General features: G+C 36.0%; 1 protein-coding gene across 1 annotated transcript; it reads right to left on the reverse strand.

Moving 5' to 3' along the window:
• Positions 1-2202: 2202 nt before the first annotated feature.
• Positions 2203-10493, reverse strand: si:ch73-311h14.2. The gene is made up of 4 exons (NM_001281973.1): positions 10216-10493; positions 9937-10049; positions 9530-9624; positions 2203-3873 (listed from the first exon to the last, which is right to left on the reverse strand). The coding sequence occupies exons 1-4, from the start codon at positions 10414-10416 to the stop codon at positions 3758-3760; spliced, it is 525 nt and encodes a 174-aa protein (NP_001268902.1). The 5' UTR covers positions 10417-10493; the 3' UTR covers positions 2203-3757.
• Positions 10494-24143: the final 13650 nt, after the last annotated feature.

The raw sequence follows: 24143 nt of genomic DNA on the forward strand, positions 1-24143 counted from the left end.
TACTGAAAAACAATTATCAGAAAAGTGATTGGTCAATAAGGGTATATGCGGAGCTAGTGTTTTTCCTATTCTGATAAACTCCGGTGAACAGTTACTGTGACTTTTTCATTTTTATACGATTCCTTTTATAGCATCGATTTTGTAATGTAATTAAAATACAATCAGTTAAACAGACTTTGGTATTCATTTAGTTGCTTAAATGTAAAATGAGACACAACGCCATTTACACCCACACCCCCATCAGAATCAGCAGGCTAGTGCAAAAGCTCCAATAACTATACTGGGGTAAAATAAATGTACATATTTTTAAGACATGGTGGGGAAAATTTTATTTAATGCAGTGCTTCTTGTACAATCTGATTTCCACTTTATATCAGATATAACTCAGCAAGCAGAGATAGCTGAGTTTTAAAGAAACAGACCTTAAACGTGCTGATTTTGTAATAGCATAGTTCACCAGAAGCGATTAAACCAGGTTACTGTCAAATTAAATCTCCTTTAGCAAAGTTCCATAGACCCTATTTACCTACTGAGACCATTCTCTAAGCCCCGCCCTCCTTGGTTACTGTTGCTACATCTGTCAAGCTTTTGCCCGTCACGACTATTATAGTATGTATGCACCGGTATCAGACTCCCAAGGAAAAAAATTTTGGCGAACTGGTGATATATCCGAGAGAGCCAGACAAAGGGGACTGCAGTATCCATTGAAGGGGTATATCCACTATATGCAACCGGTTAAAAAATAATTCAATCAAAATGGAAGCTGAAGCTTATAGGTCACAGCACAAGCAGCAGCCAGCTATACCCTGACCATTCAAGTCAGGGAAACACAAATAGAGGCACAGCTTTGTTCATGCACAGCAGGGTAAGTACAACATTCATTCATTTTCTTTTCGTCTTAGTCCCTTTATTAATCTGGGGTCACCACAGAGGAATGAACCAGCAACTTATCCAGCATGTCTGACGCAGCGGATGCCCTTCCAGCTGCAACGACTCACTGAGAAAAGTAAAAAATTCAACTAATCTAAGAATTATAAATCAAAGTTTACCCATAAATCTAGTGGAATAAATACAAGACATTAGCCTGACTAACGTTACTTTGCGGTAAAATCTTCCAGCTCATGTTTTTAGCGCATCAGGCTACTGCTCACACATCGTGGGTCTAATCTTTACCTTAGACCTGGCAAGAGCCAGTGATGCTGACTAGACATGGGACGATAACCATTTTCAAGGTTTATCGTGGTTTGGAAACGTCAAGGTTTTAAAACTGACAAACTTTGTTATACCGTTCCTATGATATATATATATATATATATATATATATATATATATATATATATATATATATATATATATATATATATATATATATATATATTTACATACATACATACATATATATGTATGTATGTATGTATGTGTGTGTGTGTGTGTATGTATATATATATATATATATATATATATATATATATATGTGTGTGTGTGTGTGTGTGTATATGTATGTGTATATATATAATTTTTTTTTTACATTTAACAACTATTTTATTTAGTTTTTTGAGAGCAACAGTCTCTAACAGTCTCTTTTCTATAGCTGAAAAGCAACCTCTACATCAAAAGCTACTGTTCCAAAATATAAATATTTTGTAAAATGAATATGTATATATAGTTTTCAATAGGTAAAAATGTTGCAGTTTTTTACCCAGACATTTAAAAACAATATATATTAGAGAAGTGATCACAATACCGTGATACCCCAAAATTTTTATCCAAGGTTATCATACCATCAGAATGTCATACCAGCCCATGCCTAATGCTAACCCGAGACATCTATACACAAATAAATTCCTCCTGCACAGGTCCACCACAACAGTGGCACAAGCCAATTGGGAACAAAATAGGGGCAGTGCCAATATCATGGGGACCAATCGACTGTAAGTATACAAGAAAAAGGTACGTTAAAATTATTATTATTTTTATGCTTTTGTCCAAAGAGACATGTAAATAAAAACAATAAGATAGTTACAATTAGCAATGAACATGTTTAAAATGTTGGTAAGACCACATTAAGAATAGAAATAATAAACAATAATGTCAATAAAATTTAGAGCCTAATAAAAGATGCAATACTATAATATACATATCATAACATTACAGAGGCAGGCTTGTTAGTACAGAAACATCTCAACATATAAAACCCAAAGCTTTGTATTGATAGTGTTTTATTTTTCAGGACTTTCTCAGTTACAGAAGAGAAAATTGCTTTACTAAAAAGGCAGACAGAAGCACCCATCAGCTACTTGGTAAACAGACCCCGCTGACATAACTGTAGGAGGCGAGAGACACCCACTAGAAAGTGGTTTGAGCCATCAAGTAAAAGAATTAGATGAGGCAGTATTAAAGTGCATGTATTGTGCACGTTATATAAAATTCACCCAACGAGGCAGTGCAGGACGATAGCATGATGTTGCTTGACCCCTCATCTCTTTTGCACACAGACAACCTTAATCTTTGATTATATGTGGCTGGAAGTTAGACAGCATGCTGGCTACATACCACATTTGACTTATGTTCATTCATTTATTCATTTTCTTTTCAGCTTAGTTCTTTTGATAATCTGGGTTCACCACAGTGGAATGAACCACCAACTTATCCAGCATATGTTTTACGGATGCACTTCCAGCTTCAACCAATCACTGGGAAACATACACTACAGCCAATTTCAGTTTACCCAATTCACCTATACCACATTTTTGGGTATGTGGGGGAAACCGGAGCACCAACTTACGGCAACACATGGAGAACATTCAAACACAGAAACGCCAACGGACCCAGTGGGGGTCAGACCCAGCGACCTTCTTGCTGTTAAGACGATTGTGCTGCCCACTGCACCACCATGCTGCTCCTGATTTATGTTCACATTCACAAGCTGGAAAATCAGGATTGACATGACACAATTTTTAACTTCTTTATCTGTGCAATAGCTCTTTCAACACGAACCCTGCGCTTTGCTATTCTTTTGGTCATTTCAGCATCTGCATGTAGCATCTGCATGTGGCATCTGCATGTGGCATCTGTCTGTTTGCTCTTGCAAAAGGTGGAATGTTAAGTTGCAAACCAATCCTCAACTTCCTTCTCAATTAGAAAGCCTTTATCAACCATTAAGCCATCTCCTACATTGAGATGTACTCCACATTTAATGTTCTCCTTCAAAATGTGAAGGATGTTGCACTCATTGAAAATCTTTTCGTCAGAAATTACTCCAGTGAAAAGGGCAGAAACATAAATGACTGCGCCTCGTGGATCACAGGCCACTAGGGACTTAAGTGTGATAGAAGACTTGTAGGTGGAGTGAGTCTGACTCTGCAACACTAATGAGTTTGATCTCTGAATCTTCAGTTCAGTGCAGTCTATGATGGCAAATGTATTTGGAAATTCTTCCTTAAATTTAGCAGGCATGTTCTCAGAAATAACATCCCTGTGTGGCCAAAAACTGTCATATATAAATATAGTCCACCCAGGAGTTGATCAGTGTGCTGACACAGATCGACAAATTTCGATGTCATAATTGATACATTTGTATGAGAGAGGAATGTTTGTTGTGCACTTGAATCAGCTGGAATGTTGATACAATGACACAAAAAAATGACACAAGCTGTTAAACTGCTCATATGAAAACCCTGTGGAGAAGTACACACGAGTTTGCTTTTAAAGCATCTCAGGAGCGTGGATTCGGAAGTTCCTTTTGAAGATGATAGAGTTAGTCGTCCTCTGTCTTGATTTCAATCTTCAGATTTAAGATGTCCTGCTCCTGATAGGCTAATTCTTCCTTCAGGGGTTTTAGATCCTCTTTATGGTCACCCATATCATGTTCTTCTGTAATGACAATAAAGAGAAAAGAAACATGGAATGTTACAAATGCATGCTATTTTTTTTCTGTTTTACAGCTTCCTCTTCTTGATTCTGCAGGACCATCATCTGCAAATCAGCCGTCAAATGAATTCCCAGATTTCCTCTTTGCCAACACAGGCATTAAATTTCTGTACAGTGCTGCATGAAAAGCATGTGTAGTTATAGAAAATTGACAGTCACACCATCCCAGTCTTTAGCTTTAAATAGAGAAACCAGACAACAAGATACAAATTACATCTGGCATCTTGCCCGGGCACCAAGACTAACATCAAGTGTGTTCAAAACAGTGTGCTCTAGGAAAGCAGACTTTGACTCCTTGGCTGTAAGAAACAAGAGTAAATCACAATGAGGAGAGGGGTAGAGCTAGAATCTGTGGCACCGCAGCAATATTCAAAAGCAACAGGGAATCTAGTACAAGGATTCCCAAACTTTTTTGTTCCGGGACCCACCTAGGCAAGTAATTCATTCTCAAGACCCACCATAATATTTTAATATGGAAAAATTGGTGAAAAAATGTATCCATTCAAAGCAGTCAAAAATATATGGCTGTGGCTTTTTGGATTTTGCCATTTGAAATGCACAAAATGAGGCTCAAAGTGCTTTTTGTGGGATGCTGGCTGTAACTGTGATCATTTTTTTTGTTGAAAAAGATACTCTTCTTTTTTTTTAGAAGAGAATATGATCAACCTTTGATCAAACCCCTTTGTTAATGTTAGAATGCAAAGATCTATAATGAAAGCATTCGACTACTTTATTAACTGTTTGTGCTCATTTAAGAGAAAATTAGAAGTGACCCTCTCAAGGCAGGCGTTGCAGATTTGCAACAGTTAAAAATTAACTACCTTATAACTCCAGATACATATTTTATGAGTTTTTTTACTCAGAAGTACCACTGCAGGACTTGGTTGTCCATTAGCAACCAACAGTTTCCCCACTTCCTCACCAGATGACACAAAAGGCAAAAACTGTTTCTTGGAGTACCACATGACAAAGTGACTTGGAAACATGACCTACTCAATAAGGATTTGAGATTTTGGATTTGGACCCCATATTGTTTTTGTTGTCGTTCTGCCACTAAAAAAAGCTATTTGTTACATTGTTTGAAAAGTTGTATGTAAAAAGTTATTGTTCATATCATATTCAGTCGTCAGTGTCTAATTACCACACTGGGCCAATGTTGCAAATCTGCAACATCTCAGAACGCCTTGCATGTGAAGGTCTCTGTAAAAAAAAGAAGTCAGGATTCTATTGTACTACCCCGTATGATAATTTTCCCCAAATATCAGATTTCTCCTGTTTCTAAAACTTAATTTGAGCCTGAGAGGGTTAAAATAAAACACGCAGGACGGAGCAAAAAATAAAAAATAAAAACGAAAAAAAAAGAACGACTTTTCAGACGGTCCCTTACAGAGACCTCCACTCAGCGTGAGTTCTACCAGCTAAACGCAGATTGCGAGGGCTCAAACGGAGCAGTGCTCGTAATGTCGAGCGAAACATAACCAGCTTTGTCTTTTTGTAGGAAACACACTTTCGATATTTTTAGTGTAAGAGGTTTTTGAGTTATTGCCGTCAATCGTACTGGTTTTGATTCACCGCAATGTAAATATAGCTGCCGCTATGTGACGTTGTGTGACCCACCTTTGTTCAGTGTGCGACCCACAGTTTGAAAACCCCTGATCTGGTATACCCCGACGGCTTTGTGGTGAACCCACATGCTCCACACCTTGGCACTCCCCCAGACAAGAAAGTCATACTTAGTACAAGCTTTGGCCTTTAGGAAATTAAATGTCCAGCAAGAATAGCTGCCAAAACTGTCCCTATCTCCAAAGACAGGCAGAGGGTAGTTACAAGCTAAAGGAATCCCACACATATTACTACCAAATAACAGCATGCCTTGGTGCGACTTCTTTGTAATGTGTGCAGAAGACTACCACTTGCAGTAAATATGTTTCAGGGTGCTTTCACACCTACACTTTTGTTTCGGAACGTATCTCGTTTGCCCAGTTAGCGCGGTTCGAATGGCATATGTGAACAGGGCAATCGCGCTCTGTTCCGCGCCAAAGTAATCGCTCCGAGATCGCTTGAATGAGGTGGTCTCGGCTCGATTGAAACGAACCCTGGAGCGGTTCGATTGCAGTGAGAAAGCGATCCGATCCGAGCGCGGTTATATTACAGTGTTTTATGGATATGTAATAGGCTTACGGCTACATGAAGAGAGAATTATGAGTAGGACGGGAAGTTTCGCGAGTCTCCGGATGCCCGCAAACGAGTGATGATCTCCCGGTAATCTCGCGTCTCTCTCCCAGTCCTCAAATAGGCATCGTCGCGCACCCTTCTCACCCCTCCCCACTGTGTCTCTCCTCAGACACGTCACGCGCGCGCACCCTGTCAATCACCACCAAACCACCACCTCTCCTGACAGCTGAGCGGGACGCTGCAAAATAAACCCTGACACTCTGACCAATGTAAGGAGAGTTTACTCGCACGTGACTTGTTTTAGCTCTTTCGGTCCGATTAGAAACTTTGCAGTGTGAAAGCGAACCGCTCCAAGAGCAAAGAGCAACAATGTAACAATTTTAATCTCTGTTTCGGAACAACTGAATCGATTCAGAGGTGTGAAAGCACCCTCAATGTAGAAAAGTGGAGTAAGATAAAAGACAGGGTTCATACGGTCATGAAAAACCTGGAAAAGTCATGGAATTTTGACATGGCATTGTCCAGGCCTGGAAAAGTTTTGGAAAAACAGAAAAAGGTTTTGGAAAAGTCATGGAAATTACAATTCCATTTAGTCATTTAGCAAACGTTTTTGTCCAAAGTATCTTAAGCTGCGGTCACACTAGAGCTTACAAAATTCTGTCGTATGGCGCTGCGAAAAGGGGTGGTATTAGACAATATGATTAGACATTAATAAAAGTGAGCGATTGCTCCATATTTTACATTTCTAATGTTAAATTGTCTTCTATTGGTGTGTAAGACATTTGATATACCACAAATAGTTTGATTTCTTTGACAAATTCAAATATGAGCTGAAAACAGAGACAATCGGCTCAACAACCCACCAGGTGGGAATGCGGGAAAACTAGCTCTCCTCCTTTCCTCCATTTACATTTGAAACATCTCCCGAAACCCATCTTGGTCACCCAGCCCCTTTTTACTCTACTCACACAGAATGGTCATTTTAAAGGATGAATTTTCAATACAAGTGACTTTATCTATCATGTTTGATATCATTTGAAATGTCTCAGTGCGACTGGTACAATGGTCTCATTCCCTCAGGAATAGACATAATCAAAACAATAGATAAATAACTTCAGATATATTTTGAACCACTGTGAAGAGTGTGCCTTTCCTATAGGCAGAAACTCTTGCACTTAATGCACATGCCTTTTGTAATTCACACACTTCTTTCCTTGAGGGGATTCTTGGATTTTGTACTTAAAGGAAAGTTTCTAAATGTTCAGAGCGATTCTATAACTAGATGAGCCCATAGTGTGGAGCTCCACGCTCCATACTATGTATATTTTGAAGTCAGGTATGCATCATCTGATCTTGGATCTATCTTTAAGAACTTGATGTCTTGTATTGATTGTTTATGAATTGAATAAATAATTGGCATAATACATATTTAACTGACTATTAAATTGTTATGTTTGAACATATTTTGCTTATTCTGTAATAATTCATTCTAGTAGATTACGCTGTATCCTTGTTTCCGCACTTACTGTGTCAGGTCAGTAGACGGACTAAAATCCAGTTGAGATAGAGCATTGGGCACACTAATTGTATTTTAGGGATCCGATTGATTCTTGATATTGACTCAAGTGTACTTAGGTGGAAGAGCGTTAACTTCCATCTAGGACAACAAGGAGTACCCTAGGACTAACCTAGATTGGGTACCCGACCCTTGTTTGAAAGTAACGTTATACTAAATTAAGGTCATATGGGAAACCATGGGCTTGGCTAAACCAAAATTATTAAAGAGTACAGTAGTCAGATGGTTACATTTATTATAATGGCCCTAACCTCTGAATGAAAATTATATTGTCTTTACTCAAGGGTGTACATCTCGGGAAGACTAATTAAAAATAATTCAGAATGAGCAAGCATGGGAGCCACCATCTAAAAGTAGTAATCATCTACCTCTGTTAAATATTCAAGACTGACAAGAGTGTGACTGTGAGGGATGCCATCGGCCGGGGCGATTTTTCTGAGCGACATGAGAACACGAATGAACAAATGTAATAGTTATGACTCGTGAAGATAAAAGGTTCAAACATTTATCTAAATTATATATTGATATAATCTTCTTAATGTTTTATGATTGGAGTCAAATAAAATGAAAGATAACTATATTAATATAATAAAACCACCCCATATTCAAATTGGAGTCAGATCTGAGTTAAATTTGAGGTAAATCAACATTGTCCACTGGAAAGACCGAACAGGCAGTGAACCTTCAACCACAAGTGGACACCGCCATGGGGCCAACTGGGTGGACCTTACAGTTGTAACGCAATCATGTGATGTGATTTCGCAGGTAAGAATTCACAAAGCTTGAACTTTCGAATTCAGTGAAATGCGAAACTTGTCGAACGTGCTTGCGTTTATGGTCTGCCACATTCGCATGCCTATGAATGGAAGTCTATGGTGCGAAAAGTGCAGTGTGATCGCGGCTTTACAATAGTGGTTTTACCTACTATTATTAGTTTAAAAACTGTTAACATAATCTAAAATTAGTTTGACAAATATCTATATACTGGAATGTAGGGGTGTCAAAATTAATTAATCGTTTACACCGTAAACAACCCTGTAATTGTGACACAATACTGTGCATTTCATATTTACATTAAATGTGGTTCTTTTCTATCCAACAATACTTTTTGTTGTGCTACTATTTCAGTGTGTGTGTGTTTTTTTTTTTGCTCTGACGAGGTAGCTGTTTTCTGTGGTTCTGATTACTTTGTTATTTGCACAACAGCACCGTAGAACTGTGTATAGTGTTAAGCTGGAAAAAAAACCTGTACAGTATTTAGTTATCAAAGATTTTGTATACAAGTTTAAATGTTGTGCAATTTATAGTTTTAAGCAGGAGAAAACCTGTACTGTATTTTATTTACCAAAGATTTTGTGCAGCCGTTTATTTGTAGACAGGGGGGAACTCCTGCGTTTGAATTTTATTTGGCTCAAAAATGTTTAATAAAGTTTTAATAAATGCTTTAAGTAATCATTTTTGGGAAAATACCAGATGTATATCATATACCTCCTAAAAATAACAAGATATAATGATATTTTGCCCATATCGCCCAGCCTTAAGTGTAAGCATAATCAATTTTACATAGATATATACAATTTACTGAAACTAAAGAGATTGTTGCATGTTTTATGATATGCAGTAATAAATTTAAATGTTCATTGTTTTTTTCTTATGATTTACCACGTATACGTAGACATTACATGAAACATTAGGTCATGAAAATTTACTTGAAAGTCCTGGCATTTTTGAAGTAAAAAATGTGTATGACTCCTGGAAAGACAAATTAGATTTTGTTTTTCTTTGATTACTTACTTCCCAGTTAAAATCAGTCAATAAATAAAGATACAAATAACAGTTTACACTTACCATAGCTGGAGCCACTCTGTTGTGATGTACTGTAAAATGTGTTCACTGTAGAGTTTGAGGTGCTGGCTTCCTGCTGAGTTTGGGGTTCTGGCTCCCTGTTACACATGATTTATTAAACAATCAGATTAAAAGTTGTTGTCTTCATAAATTCCTTAAGGTTTAACACAGAATTCTAATAAATTAAGTTTTGATAGCCCTATTTAATAAAATGTTATAACACTACTGTTTGTTAGGGTTTTGTTCTTGTATTAGTTTCTTTCCAGAAACAAATGAAATGCACTTTTTTTTTAAAGCAAGCAGTGTTCTTTAAAAATTCTTGCTGCCAAGTAGGGTCTACACGGTAGTAAACAGGTAAGTTATGACACTACATAAGTGACTACTGGTAGCGAACTAATTAAGATACCAACTCTTTTATTGGAGATGTCCAGCAAGCCCCTTGATGTTCCCTTCTTAGATCTAACTCCGGGTGAGCTGCGATCGGATTGGGGTACTCGGGGGTAGGTCGCCCGTTAACAAAATGCTGAAATATATTTAAAAACAACGTTAACGTTATGTCAGCCAGCCTCCGTCTTCCCTTTAATCGTTCTATTTTACGTTTAATTATAGGCTTTCTAAACAAAGAGCCGTCATTATTTCTAAGCAATGCTGTGTTGATAGCTAGTTAGCTAATATAAGAGTGTTCTTACCTTGGAGCATATGTAGGTGTTTTTGTTAATCCTGTCGACGTTTAGTTGTGAATGCGGCCTCCCACACTGCCTGATCCAAGCCCGGCATTTCTCCCCTTGAGTTTTAGGTTTTGGGAAGGGAAAAAATTTCACCTCGCCCTCCAATCTTTTAGGATACCTGGTGTCAGATTTGCACAATACATAAGCACAACGCTTCGGCATGTTTCCGTCGCTCGAAAGCTGTTGCTGCTAAACCACTGGTCTGTAGCTGTAGCACGACTGGTGGCCTGTAGGTTTTCGGGCGTGGCTTAGCGAAGGGCCTTCGCTAAGCCCCGCCCTCCTTAGTTACTGTTGTTACGCCTGTCAAGCTTTCGTGCATGGCATGTATGCGCCACATGACAGACATTCCCAGGCAGGGGACTGGGACTTTAAATCAGCCCTGGCACTGTAGCCACACTAGCCCACATTACTACACTGACACAGCCCCATCCATGGACACGCACATTCAATACTTATATTGGTGTACAGATAGTAAAATAATATAAGCAGTACCATATGTATTAGATATTGAAACATTTAATGTATGTGACTGGAACAAAAACAACCCATTTATAACAAATTTATATATGAAATCATTCATTTTCGTTTCGGCTTTGTCCCTTTTTTAACCTGGGATCGCCACAGCAGAATGAACCGCTGACTTATTTAGTATATGTTTTACGCAGCGGATGCCCTCCAAGCTGCAACCCATCACTGGGAAACCCCTATACACACATTTACATACATGCACTACGGACAATTAAGCCTACCCTATTCACCTATGAGGTGAGGTGACAGCGCTACCCACTGCGCCACTGCACTGCCCCCTTTTGAGAATAGTTCAGTTCAGATATGCATTTGGCAATATCTGATTTTAGAGCCTTTTTTTTTTTTTGCTTTATTTGAGCTTTTCGGCACTGCCTTTCCTTTTTTATGGTCCATCTCTGACAATTAGCTTGTGTTGCACGTACTGTTTGTTTGACATTCTTGCCAGATTTTGATTACATTCCGCGTAACCTCTGATTAGGATGGTCCATCTCAAAACCAGCCGGTCATTGCCGATTGGGCCAATGCTTAACATTTATTATAATTATTCTTACTATTACCATAATCAAAAGCTGCCTACAGGTAAAAGCAATACATATAAAAAATAAATAAATAATAAAATAGCTGACCGGCCCACATTTAAAAAATGGTCCGGCCCTTCTGGCATTTGCCAGAATTGCCAGATGGCCAGTCCGCCCCTGTTCCCAGGCATATAGTTACTAGTTTTTGGCGAACAGGTGAAATATCCGAGAAAGCCAGACAAAAAAGGACTACAGTATGCGCTGCAGGGGTATAGTCACGACATAATACGCAATGATTAGAAAATAATTTAATCTAAATTGATGCTAGGTTAGCCTAGCCGCCTCATACTCTACCCATTCAACAGCTTAGTTTATGCACAGCAGGAGAGGTTAAATTAAAAATAATCAAATAATAACAATTTAAACCGTAAGTTCCCTTTTTTAGCCAAAAAGCCTGATATTAAATGTTGTGCAATGAAATATAGCGTTACTAACCGACGAGGAAACAAGCATGGACAGAGCTTCTACATCATTAATTCATAGAAAGAACAGCCTGAAATGGGGAAATTTATGGATTTGTGCAGAATATTAGCATCATTGACCCATAACAATGTACCGTATCTATAACTCTTAGTATGTTTGTGTGCTCTTACAGTTTCCATTCTAATTTACTGTTAAGTGGAAGAAATTAATAAATTGAATTGCAAATCAAAGTATAAATAGCAGAAGGGAACAGATTTTCCCTATCAGCAAATATTAATCCGACACAAAGCAGAGGTTGCACTATAACGTCGTCACCAACAGGGCCCTGATGACTCACCAATGGCTAAATATCTAAAAGACAGACGAAAACATCTGTGATTTGTTTTAACAACATCAAGTAAAATTTAAGACACCAGCAAGCAACACTTTGATTAGCTGATTACACATTAATGTGGTTATTCTCCTTCAAGACTAACACTCTTTGCAAGTGAGAAACCCATCATATCGCACTGTTCTTGATGTTCCGTGATACCAATGCACAGGATAACACTTCTGCCCTTTTTGCTAGTATTATAGCGTCTCTCAGGCTAATCCACATCTTTTTTCATGATGGAATATATTATCCTTTATTATGAGACTTATTATATTTCTCCCATTTGAAAATGGTATCTTATTACAAAACAATGCTGTCTCATTCTCAGTCACAGTTGATGATGTTGAGTTTTTCTCAGTTGCTTTGGTGCATTTCTCACAACACTATTTACATTTGCACAACAGTTAATGCCTTTCTCAAAACTATTAGTTATTTGTGCACATTATAGTAGCGGTTTCTCATTCCTTCCAACATTCCTTCCAAAATGCTTTTGGACACACATCAATTGCTTCCATACAATTCTCTGCTATATAGTTGTTTCATATAAAACTAATAGTCCTTATCACTCGAGTTATTACAGTACAAAAATGTTAAACTACTTTCAAACTCTTTCTAGCAAATTTTATTAAAAAAAAATCTTTTTTTTTTTGCTGAAAATGTCTTCAAATTGAACAATTTCATGAATGATTTACAGACCCATGTGTTTTGTAGGTTCAGTTGCAATATGTACTGCAACATTGTTTACAGTTGTGCACATCTCTACCCAAAGGAACTTTATGTTTGTTGTAAATAAGGCTGCATTATTCTTTTGCACAATTCTGTAAATAAATTAGAACTGCAGAGAGCATATAAAAATGTGAAACACGTTGTTGTAAAAAAAAAATAATTGAAGAAGAGAAGAGAGAACCCAGTTCAGGAGATTTGAACACGCAGAATTCCTTTATTGAGATGTGTTGGTTAATCTGCAGTCATATACAGCGTCTTCAAAAAGTCCATGTGTCTGCAAGAGTCTACTGGAGGTCTGCTGTCTGCTAGTTTTATCACAAATCTGAATTAAGACAAAGATGTTCCGTCTATAATGCCTTCAGTTTTGGAGTCAGCATGATAACCAGCATGTAGGTGTTAAAAACCTGCCCAGCAACTGACAAGATGAGTTAATCAACAAAAGGCCCAAAGACAAAGGCAGAGTCGTTAAAGGCCTGACCAAAGCGTTTGCATCACTCTTGCTCATCCTGTTGTCAGAAGTCTCTCATGGCTGGGCTGTTAATGAAATGATATTATTAAAAACCAAAGAATATAACTTTTCAGTTATACGTAGCTTATTGTTGATTTGAAACTAGATAAATTGATATTTCTAAAACATATTCAGTTTCTTGTACTCAAATACCTCACTAAATGCAGTGATGTCTAACTTTATTGTAGTTTTCAAATGACTGTGCATGTACTGTAGTGCTGTCTTGAACATTTTCAGGATGTGTCATCAAAATCTGACTTTTTTGCATTGGATAATTCTTAACTGTCATAATGAAAACATGACAAAGCCATTTGACTATCTTGTTCATAAACAATGGTGTCAGGACTTTTCAACTTAATGGCACTGACACTTTTATTGACACGAATACTTGCTTTTGAGCTATGAGCTATCCATTTTGAGCAAGTGACATGCTTTTTCAGGTTATAGGTTTTTCGGTTTGAACTAAATGTTTTGAGAAATGCATTAACTGTTGTGCAAATGTAAATAGTCTTGTGAGAAATGCACCAAAGCCACTGAGAAAAACTGTAATGATAAAATCCAAAAATTATAGTATAATTTTGAGAGTTAAGTATAATCTCACGGACCACCTGCAAGATTGCTGAGGCCCACTAGTGTACCGCGGCCCACCGGTTGAGAATTTATGGGCTAGTCTACATTAACAAAAATTTTTATGATGGCATATATAAGCCCTTGATATTAGACTTATATTTCTCCTATCTGAAAATTGTATCTTATTACAAAATAATGCTATCTTATTCTCAGTCACAGTTGATGATGTTGTGCTACAGCAAAAAATTAACAACAATTAAGAACATCGCTTTCATTCATTCGTTCTTTTATTTTAATTTTTTTTAGTCCCTGATTTATTTTTCAGTAAAGGTGTTCCAAACTAAAGCATTTTTTCTAAGTTAGATAGATAGATAGATGGATGGATGGATGGATGGATGGATGGATGGATGGATGGATGGATGGATGGATGGATGGATGGATGGATGGATGGATGGATGGATGGATGGATAGATAGATAGATAGATAGATAGATAGATAGATAGATAGATAGATAGATAGATAGATAGATAGATAGATAGATAGATAGATAGATAGATAGATAGATAGATAGATAGATAGATAGATAGATAGATAGATAGATAGATAGATAGATAGAGTGAGGATTTTCAATACAGCTGTATTTTTAACAACGAGAACTAGGTCTAATCTCAATTGACACCCACACAGACACAGTGTGTTTTTGTTTGTTTGTTTGTTTGTTTGCTTTTTATTTGTTTCATAAATCACCATATCCTTGTAATATCTGTGTCATACCCATGTCATTTTTTACACTTGTGTCCTGGTGTGTCACAAAAACACACATGCAAACAAGTGCAAAAACATATTTTAGAAACGTTTAAAAACCTTAAAACTCGTAACAGTGTATTAGATTATCATTTAGAATAGAATATAAAAGAAATATTTGGCCTGCACACATCTGTACCAGTACGGGCCAACATAATATTGCCACAACTATGTAAACGTTTAGCCATCAGATGGCGCCAGAGGTATGCAATTCGCTTGTATTACAGTTTTTTTTCCAACTGCTTACACACAAAATCTTTTCTTGTCACACGATTTCTGAAACATCTCACTTAAAATGAAAACCTACACAGCAAATCTCCAAAACCAGAAGTTATTTTTCAGCCTTGAACTGAACTTTTTTTAAAACAATACACAAACTCTCTTCCTAAAACTTGCTTTCCTTTACCAACGCAACCAATTAAAATGCTGCTGTTCTAATCCAAAAAAAAGCTTTTTTCAACTGTTTACACATATTTTCAAAACAGTGTCACATTTTTTTATATATAAAACTCTACACACACTTCCCAAAACTGCACACACAAAATGCAAAATGCCTCAGATCTCCTTTAACATGTAAGACTGCATTCAAAATGCCATACTTGCCAGTATCAAGCATTTGCATCATATTGCAAACACTTCTTTCATAATAGTAAATGTTTGAATATACCGTGTAAACACTGTTGTTTTAAATTTAAATCTAAAGGTTTTTGCTCTTTCATAAGCTCTACAGTGAAAATAATCTGCTGGGAAGGGGAACATGTACTGTAAACATCAGTGCAATGTTGAAACAGAAAATATTTATTTGGCCATTCATTACTGTTGTGTACAATAGAAAACAACAAACCCATAAACACTGTAAACACATGTAAAAAAAAAAAAAAAAAAAAAAAAAAAAAAAAAAAAAAATATATATATATATATATATATATATATATATATATATATATATATATATATATATATATATATATATATATATATATATATATATATATATATATATATATATATATACGTAAAGCAAAAGTATATTGTTTAGAATATAGTAAAGAACACAACTGTTTGTAGGGTTTAAGAGAGAAAAGCGTCCATTGCCTCGAGAAGTGTCATTTGGGCATAGGGTTGGCAATCACATATTTTACAGAGAGCCAGGCTGAGCAAATTCTCTCCATTCTGTTTAGAGGAATTTGGTATTTACAAAAAGTGAATATGAGAGTATAGGTACAAAAGTAAAAATTGTAAATAGGGTTTTGTTCTGTTGGCCCAGAGCAGCCCAGTGTCCTGTCACCTTTGACATTTATAGGCCTATACGACAGTAAAGCAGTGATTGTTTGGTGATCAGTACAGAAATGAGTGTTTCCACATTTGGGGAGTGTGTGTGTGTGTGTGACTTGGTGAATAAGTGTAGCATTTTGATTGGTTGTGTTTAGAAAAAGGAAGGCAAGTGGCTTCCTGTTAGATTTTGTGTTTTAGTTAGAAAACTGTGTGTAAAGGTTTTTAAAAAGTGTTTTATGCAATTTAATAATGAGTTCAAGGCTGAGAAATAGCTTCTGGTTTTGGAGATTTGCTGTGTAGTTTTGCATTTTGAATGAGCAGTTTCAGAATTTATGTGAAATGAAAAGATTTTGTGTGTAAGGAGCTGGAAAAACTTATAAAGACTGGTTTGCCACCCTACGTGCAATTTTGTACCTACCCTATATTCACCTTTTCAAAATTCTAAATTTCTCTAAAAAGAATAGAGCAATTCTTCTCTGTAAGTGTATTGTAAGTTTGTTGTATGCTACTGTATACACCAGTACTGTTTGGACTAGTAAATATATATATATTTTTGTTTATTCAGGCCTTCATTTGTGTTTATAGTGTACCTGTTACTCCTTTCAGCAGATTACTCTCACTGTAGAACACTGTATTGTAACAGATATATGTCTATGGAAGAGCAAAGCGCTTTAACAGCCGTGTTTACATGCTGTATTCAAACCTTTACAAATAAGAAAGAAGTGTTGGCCATCTGATGCAAATGCTTCATTCTGACACGCTTATACAAGGGCGTAGATTTGCTTTTGATACTGGTAGGAACCTAATTTGACACCAACCCCCACCAATTAGAAAATTTAAATGTAGATTCAAATTTTAAATGGAATGTCTGACAGAAAGGTAGTTTAGTAAAGACTTCTGTTTACTGAGGACTTATTCTTTTTTGTGCTTAATCACCACCGCATCTGAACACTTTATGCAAGTATAATATTGCCATTTACGCACTTTAAGCTAAAAGATGATTTGACATGTCCATGTCCTTTTCCTTCGCTGAGCATGCACACAGAACACCACATGTTCTGTTTCGCACTTAAAAACTTTAATAAATTAACTAATCCAATACAATTATTAATGAAAACAGCATTAAATCAAGCATGTCTTATGGTGCAAAAGTAAATTTACATGATTTTACTTTGACAAGGAATTAATGCAGACTTCTGGAAAGGGGGAGACAAATGGCACAATAACCATTTTTTCTCAATTATTGTTTTTTAAAAAACTTTTTTTTATTAATTGCACATTCATGGTTACTATTATGGTGGACTTACAGTGAACTTGAAGTGATGGACACTTTTCTTTAAAATGTAGCTGCTTATATGCCGGTCTCACCGACTCTTGCACAGTAAGCCTGACTGGAAAATTTCAAGAAAGCATTATTTTATTTTGGAGGCGATTAAATTATTGGAGGGGACATTTTAACAAGTTGTGGATATTAGTGGAGACACGTCCCCTCCGTCCATGCTAATTCTACACCCTTGTGTTTATGGCATTTTGAATACAGTGTTACATTTAAAAGGAAATGTGATACATTTTTAATGTGAAGTTTTGGGAATTGTGTACAGTTTTGAAAAAAGGTGGACCTGTTTTGAAAATGTGTGTAAGCAGTTGGAAAAACAGTAACTATTTTATACAATCTATGGTAGCTACATATCTGCTCATCCACCACAGCTCTGTGTAGGACTGTATAATTTGTAAAGTCACACACACTGTAAAACCCAAAAGGTAAAGCTAACTCAAAGCATTTGAGGAAACTGCAACAAACCATTTAAGTTCAAAAACTAATCCTAATGAGTACTGTGAACTTACTCAATTTGAGTAAACGAAGCAATCTGATCACAGTAAAATACAATAAATGGAGAAAACTCAAACCAACTGAGTACTGCAAAATCCAATAAGTTAAGGCATCTCAAACCATTTAAGTAAACCGATTGCTACAAACCATTTGAGTTAAAAAAAAATAATAAAATCTACGAGTACTGTGAACTTATTTACATTTACATTTAGTCATTTAGCAGACGCTTTTATCCAAAGCGACTGACAAATGAGGACAAGGAAGCAATTTACTCAACTATAAGAGCAACAATGAATAAGTGCAGTAGGCAAGTTTCAGGTATGCAAAGAAAGTACTCCATTTAAGTTGGAGTAATGAGGTATTTAATTAACTCATTTGAGATTACACTCGTTTTATTTGATAAAGTTGACTGTTTGGTTTTACAGTGCATAAATTAAATTAACAAAAGTCCAAATCAGCTGACTATGGCATTCAGCAAGTTACTTTTTCAGCCACAGTATGCACAAATCAGCTATGTGCTTGTCTGTATGAAGCAAAAGCAGTGATTTGGTTGTTGCTATGTTCTTGCTGATGCTTCCTCATATAATTTTTAGCTGATGTATGCTGACAATTTCCATAGTGCTTAATAACAGCAAATATAACACTTAAAAATACTAAATTTCAGTATATAAACAGCATAAAGTACCACTTATAAATACCAAGGAGCATAATGGAAACAATTAAGTAACAGTATGAATGAAAGTGTAAGATTTTTTTTTAAATGATAAATTAAATTGAATAAAAATTCAAGTGTGTATATTGGAAATTATGCTATAGTTTAATTTTACACATAAATGTATACGAGGAATCAAGTCAGCTGGCTAAGTTAGCTACAATATGTGTGTGTGTGTCTGTGTGTGTGTGTGTGTGTGTGTCTGTGTGTGTGGGTGGGTGGGGTTGCATGTGTGTGCGTGTGTGTGAACATGTTAATGGTGCAGGATAGTCACCAGAGGCAAGACTTAGCCTTTCAACAAGCAACAGCTGTCTCAGTATTAAGCCAGGCGTGCACACACACACACACACACACACACACACACACACACACACACACACACACACACACACACACACACACACACACACACACGCGCGTTTTACACATATTTAACATCTCTGCGCAGCATTATGATGTGATTACGGAATTTAAGATATTATTTAAGTGGGTATAACGGGAGGTCAAGGTTTTGCTAAGACACTGTGGGGACCAAATGTCCCTAAGAGTAGTAAAAGCTGATATTTTTGAAGATAAATAAAGTATCACAAATACTTCATAATATGTTCTGTAAGGATTTAGGCTTAGCGGGTAAAATTATTGTTAGGTCATTATAACAAAACCTGCTAAAACCTTTTTGGACTTGTGTAGAACGTTTTCTGTTGGGGTTAAGCTGTAGTATTTATAACTAGCTGTATTTAAAAACAATAGAGGTCTATGGAATGTCCACATTTAGGTAAGCAAACATATGTGTCTCTATGTGTGTATTATGTGTCCAGGAAAGTCAGAGCTTGACCTATGAATGACGGCATGGGGAATGTGTATGGTTGTCTTATTCCCCATGTATGCACACTTATTGTGCATGAAGCCTAATAGGCGTTTTGGTTTCAAAAGTTCATACTAGCCCAAAAAAAAAAAAAAACGTTTTCAGGAAACTACATAGAAAATAGAAAGGAGCGCGTGTGTGTGTGTGTGTGTGCGTGTGATCTGAAGCAGTTATACAGCTTCAAGGACTAGAGCTTCGGTATTTCTCATTTCAATGGGAGGAAAGTGAAGAAGAGATTGGAAAAGGGCATAGTGACACTCAACCTCTATCTAGTTTCTAACATAATTACTCTCTCTTATTTTTTTCTAGTTCTTACTACCATCAGTCTCATACCCCTTTCACATTACAGTTCTACTTTCATAAAAAAAAAATATTGATATACAATGGAAAAAAGCATAAATTATAGCTAAAAAATCAGGAGAAGAAATGAAAGAAGTGCTTAATCAGAGACTTGTACCATATGTTATTAGTCCATTACCTATTTAATTATTATGTGAAACACTTGACACCAGTATACTACATGGTTATCACCTTGCATTCAGCTTATCACTCCACAAATAGCATTCATTTATGAGTTAGCTTTTTTTGTCAGTTGTTTATGCATTAATCTCACATTTATGCTAAATCTTAAATCAAAGCTGTGCTATACTTTTTGATTATAATGTATAAACATACAGCATAAAATTTACTTGAAACAGAGTATTGCATGCTGCAAGTGAAAATGACTCTAACATGCAAAGTTAAATACAGGTGAATTTGAATTAATAAACCCCCTTTTAATTTTTTTCTTTTTTTTTAATATTTCCTAAATGATGTTTAACAGAGCAAGGAATTTTTCACAGTATGTCTGATAATATTTTTTTCTTCTGGATAAAGTCTTATATGTTTTATTTCAGCTGGAATAAAAGCAGTTTTTATTTTTATTTTTTAACCATTTTAAGGTCAAAATTATTAGCCCCTTTAAGCTATATTTTTTTCAGATAGTCTACAGAACAAACCATCTTCATACAATAATTTACCCAATTACCCTAACCTGCCCAGTTAATCCAATTAACCTAGTTAAACCTTTAAATGTCACTTTAATCTGTATAGAAGTGTCATGAAAAATATCTAGTAAACTTTTATTTACTGTCATCATTCATTCATTCATTTATTAATCCGGGGTCACCACAGCGGAATGAATGCCCTTCCAGTCGCAACTATCACTGGGAATGCTGTCATCATGGCAAACATAAAATAAAGCAGTTATTAGAGAGAAGTTATTAAAACTATTATGTTTAGAAACGTGTTGAAAAAAATCTTCTCTACATTAAACAGAAATTGGGGAAAAAATAAACAGGGGAGCTAATAATTCAGGAGGGTTAATAATTCTGACTTCAACTGTATGTTTATGTACTTTTACATAATTTAATTAAGCAGAATCGAGTTAATTACAATAAAAGTTTTGCTATCGTAACCTTATTGTTCATTTCTCCTGATAATTTCTGATTTTATGATGAAATTATTTGAAGCTTTTGGCCAGTCTGTTTCATGTCATGTCACTGCATTTAACCGTAAACGCTTAATCACTGTTTACTCATTTGGTTAGAGATTACATTGCAAATAGACACTTATTTAACGAATAACAACATAAAATAAATTAATGTGTGATTCAAAATTATACACTATATAAGCCAGCAGTCAACTTATCAAATGAACTGAGTGTAGATAATTACTGAAAGTTAATTCTACTCATTTGAAAAGAGTTTTAAACTCCGTGTTGAAAGTAATGAGTTTATTAAAGAGCCCATATTATGGGTTTTTGAAAATTCCCCTCCATGTAGTGTGTAACACAGCTCTAAGTGAAGTGAAGTATCCAGCTAAGGCTTAAATCTGTAAGAGTACAGTGTTTAAAACGGTTGATTCATCTAAAAAAAGAGTCGACTCATAGTGCTTCAAAAGAGTCGCCTTGATACCGAGTCGTTAGGTGTTTCGCCATGACGTACTAACGAAACCAAGTTATTCACGTGCACGCGCAAACCCGGGAGATTTCAAACCTGAGGCCCCGCCCTCTGACGCAGAAACCCAGACACACACACACACCCACAAACATGTATGAACTGTGATTACTTTTATATTGCTGATTAGCTGTTTGGCATTACACTCTCTGACTGAAGGCAGTCGACCAATCGCAACAGACTGTCATCGGTCCAATCAGCGCAGATTAGCTTCGTGCTAAGGAGGGGTTTGGGAACAAATGAATCCCTGAACGATTCATACAGGAGTCGCTGGGATAATTAGGTAAAAATAAATGCAGATTACAAGACCATGAAAGTGTTTTTTGACCTTGCATGCATATTAGACTGTTGTTGGAGACCCTTACAACCAAGATATGACCCTATTTCATGTATAATATGGGCTCTTTAAATACTTCATTAATCCAACAAAAATGGAGGAAGTTCACAGTATTCATACAGATTTTTTTTTACTTAAACGGTTTGTTTCAATCAGTTTCCTCAAACAGTTTGAGTTGCCTTAACTTATTAGGTTTTTACAGTACTCAGTTGGTTTGCGTTCTCTTCATTTATTGGGTTTTACTGAGCACACATTGCTTTGTTTACTCAAATGGATTAAGTTCACAGTACTCGTTAGGATTAGTTGTTGAACTTAAATGTTTTTTTTTTGAAATCCGTTCCTTCAATGGTTTGAGTTACCCTAACTTTTGTGTTTTACAGTCTAGCAATAGCATGCTTGGCTGGCTTCTGTGTGTTTTTTTAAAACCAATCTTCATGCAGACTGGTTATTCTGACAAAAAAACTGCAAAATATACATGTGGAATCTGTATGCGGGTTATCAATGCTCACATTTTCTGTAATCTCTGACACACAAAGATGATTTGTGGATTAATATACTGTACATATCTGCAAATGTCATATTTGACAATATCTATACTGTCTCTGTTGAGTTTTTTTCCTGGTATAGATCAAAAACAATGAACAACATTATTTCCTAATTGAACTGTCAAATGTTTTAGAATTCTAAGCCATTGTTTTCATGCAACTAACATTATAAATATGGTGGCTATGAGGAAAAAGTCCTATGACTGAACCCGAAGAACAAAAAGTCTCAGCAAATTCAGAATTAGAAACCATGCTGTGTCCAAACACAAACACTGTTACATACACTGTAACTCGGTGACAACAAGGAAGACTAATCAAAAAGATCACAATACAGGAAAGTTCTTACAAATATAAACACACAGTGCAAATTTAGCTGATGAATGGGAGGGTCGCTGATTACAGACCTCATTTAAATGCAGCCTAATTCTCACAGACTAGTCAGAAACTGAGGAAAGGATGCCCGTTTATTACTGTCGGCTCCAGAAATTCTTTGGAATGAGATTACACCTACAAAAAGGGAAATGGTAGTGCGTGTATAATATTGTTGTTATGATTAAAATGAAGTAGTTGAGTTATTATGTGAAGAGCTGTTTCACAGAATTTCCTCTCTTTCTCATACACACACACATACAACAGCTGGATCTCAGCAGTGCACAGTGACCCTGAAGATAAGCGCAAACTGTACACACAGACACACACTGATAATAAGACAGCTGTGTGGAGGAGACCTTCTTCTCTTTCTTTCCCTCCTTAGATCTCTCCTTCTCTCTGATCATGCGGTCTGAAGAATTTTAGTCGTTGATCATTCTCAGTGGCTAAGTAACATGCAATGTGTACTGTAGAGTTATAGGCATCGTCAATTATAAATGACACTAAGATGATTCCATTTTTTTTAAACTAATGATATTTAACCAATAGAAATCAATCTTAGTAATGTCACATGACATCTCCTTTAGCCAATATAACTAAAAGATAGTTGCCATTTGCTTTAAGTAATTGGAAAACAGAAACTAAATGAGACATCAGCATGGTGAGTTCATTTTTTAACTATAAAATCTTAAATAAAAAAATATATTGTACAATTTTGGACGTTTTCTAAAGATTTGTGTAATTTTTTATCCACATTTTAGAAAAACAATAACTCCAAAACACAAAAATCTGTGCATTATGTAAAAATGACAAGGTCCTTTTAGGGATACATAATTCCATAGCAGTCAAAATTGTTTAGTATTTTGAGGCAGTGTAAGAGTTTTTAAATCTGTGTTAGGTTGATGTTAGTAAGATTTAGTTAGTTATTTAGTTAGTTAGTTAGTTAGTTACACTACTGTTATTGAAAAATTCATTTACACTTTTTTAAAACAAACTTATGATGTTAAAATCTGTTTAAAGGTGCAGTAGGTAATCTGCCAGAATGCTAGCATTAGAATAATAGCTAATTTATGACCCTCCTCTTCAGTCCAAAGCCACTCCTCCTTAAGTCATGAACCCGCGAACGCGCACTGATTAGATATAACACTAGATCATGTCATTCACCAGTTAGAAAACTCAATGGAGACACACACTTTATCAAGCGAAGTTGTTGACAGGCCAGCAGGTGCTGGATTATATATCCCCAAAACTGTGTCACAGGCTGATATACTGTTCAAAAATGAACAAATGTGTGAATATAAATCAAACTTCACCTCAGTAGAGCTGGTTAGGCGGAAGAGCACATTTACTAATGGTTTGTTATTAAATTAAATAAAAATCAGATCAGATTAAAGGAATACTAAAAACAGAACTATCCTGTCATCTATTTACATTACACTCATGTTTGC

Source organism: Danio rerio, chromosome 15, assembly GCF_049306965.1.
Source record: "Danio rerio strain Tuebingen ecotype United States chromosome 15, GRCz12tu, whole genome shotgun sequence".
In the NCBI taxonomy this organism is placed as follows: Eukaryota; Metazoa; Chordata; class Actinopteri; order Cypriniformes; family Danionidae; genus Danio; species Danio rerio.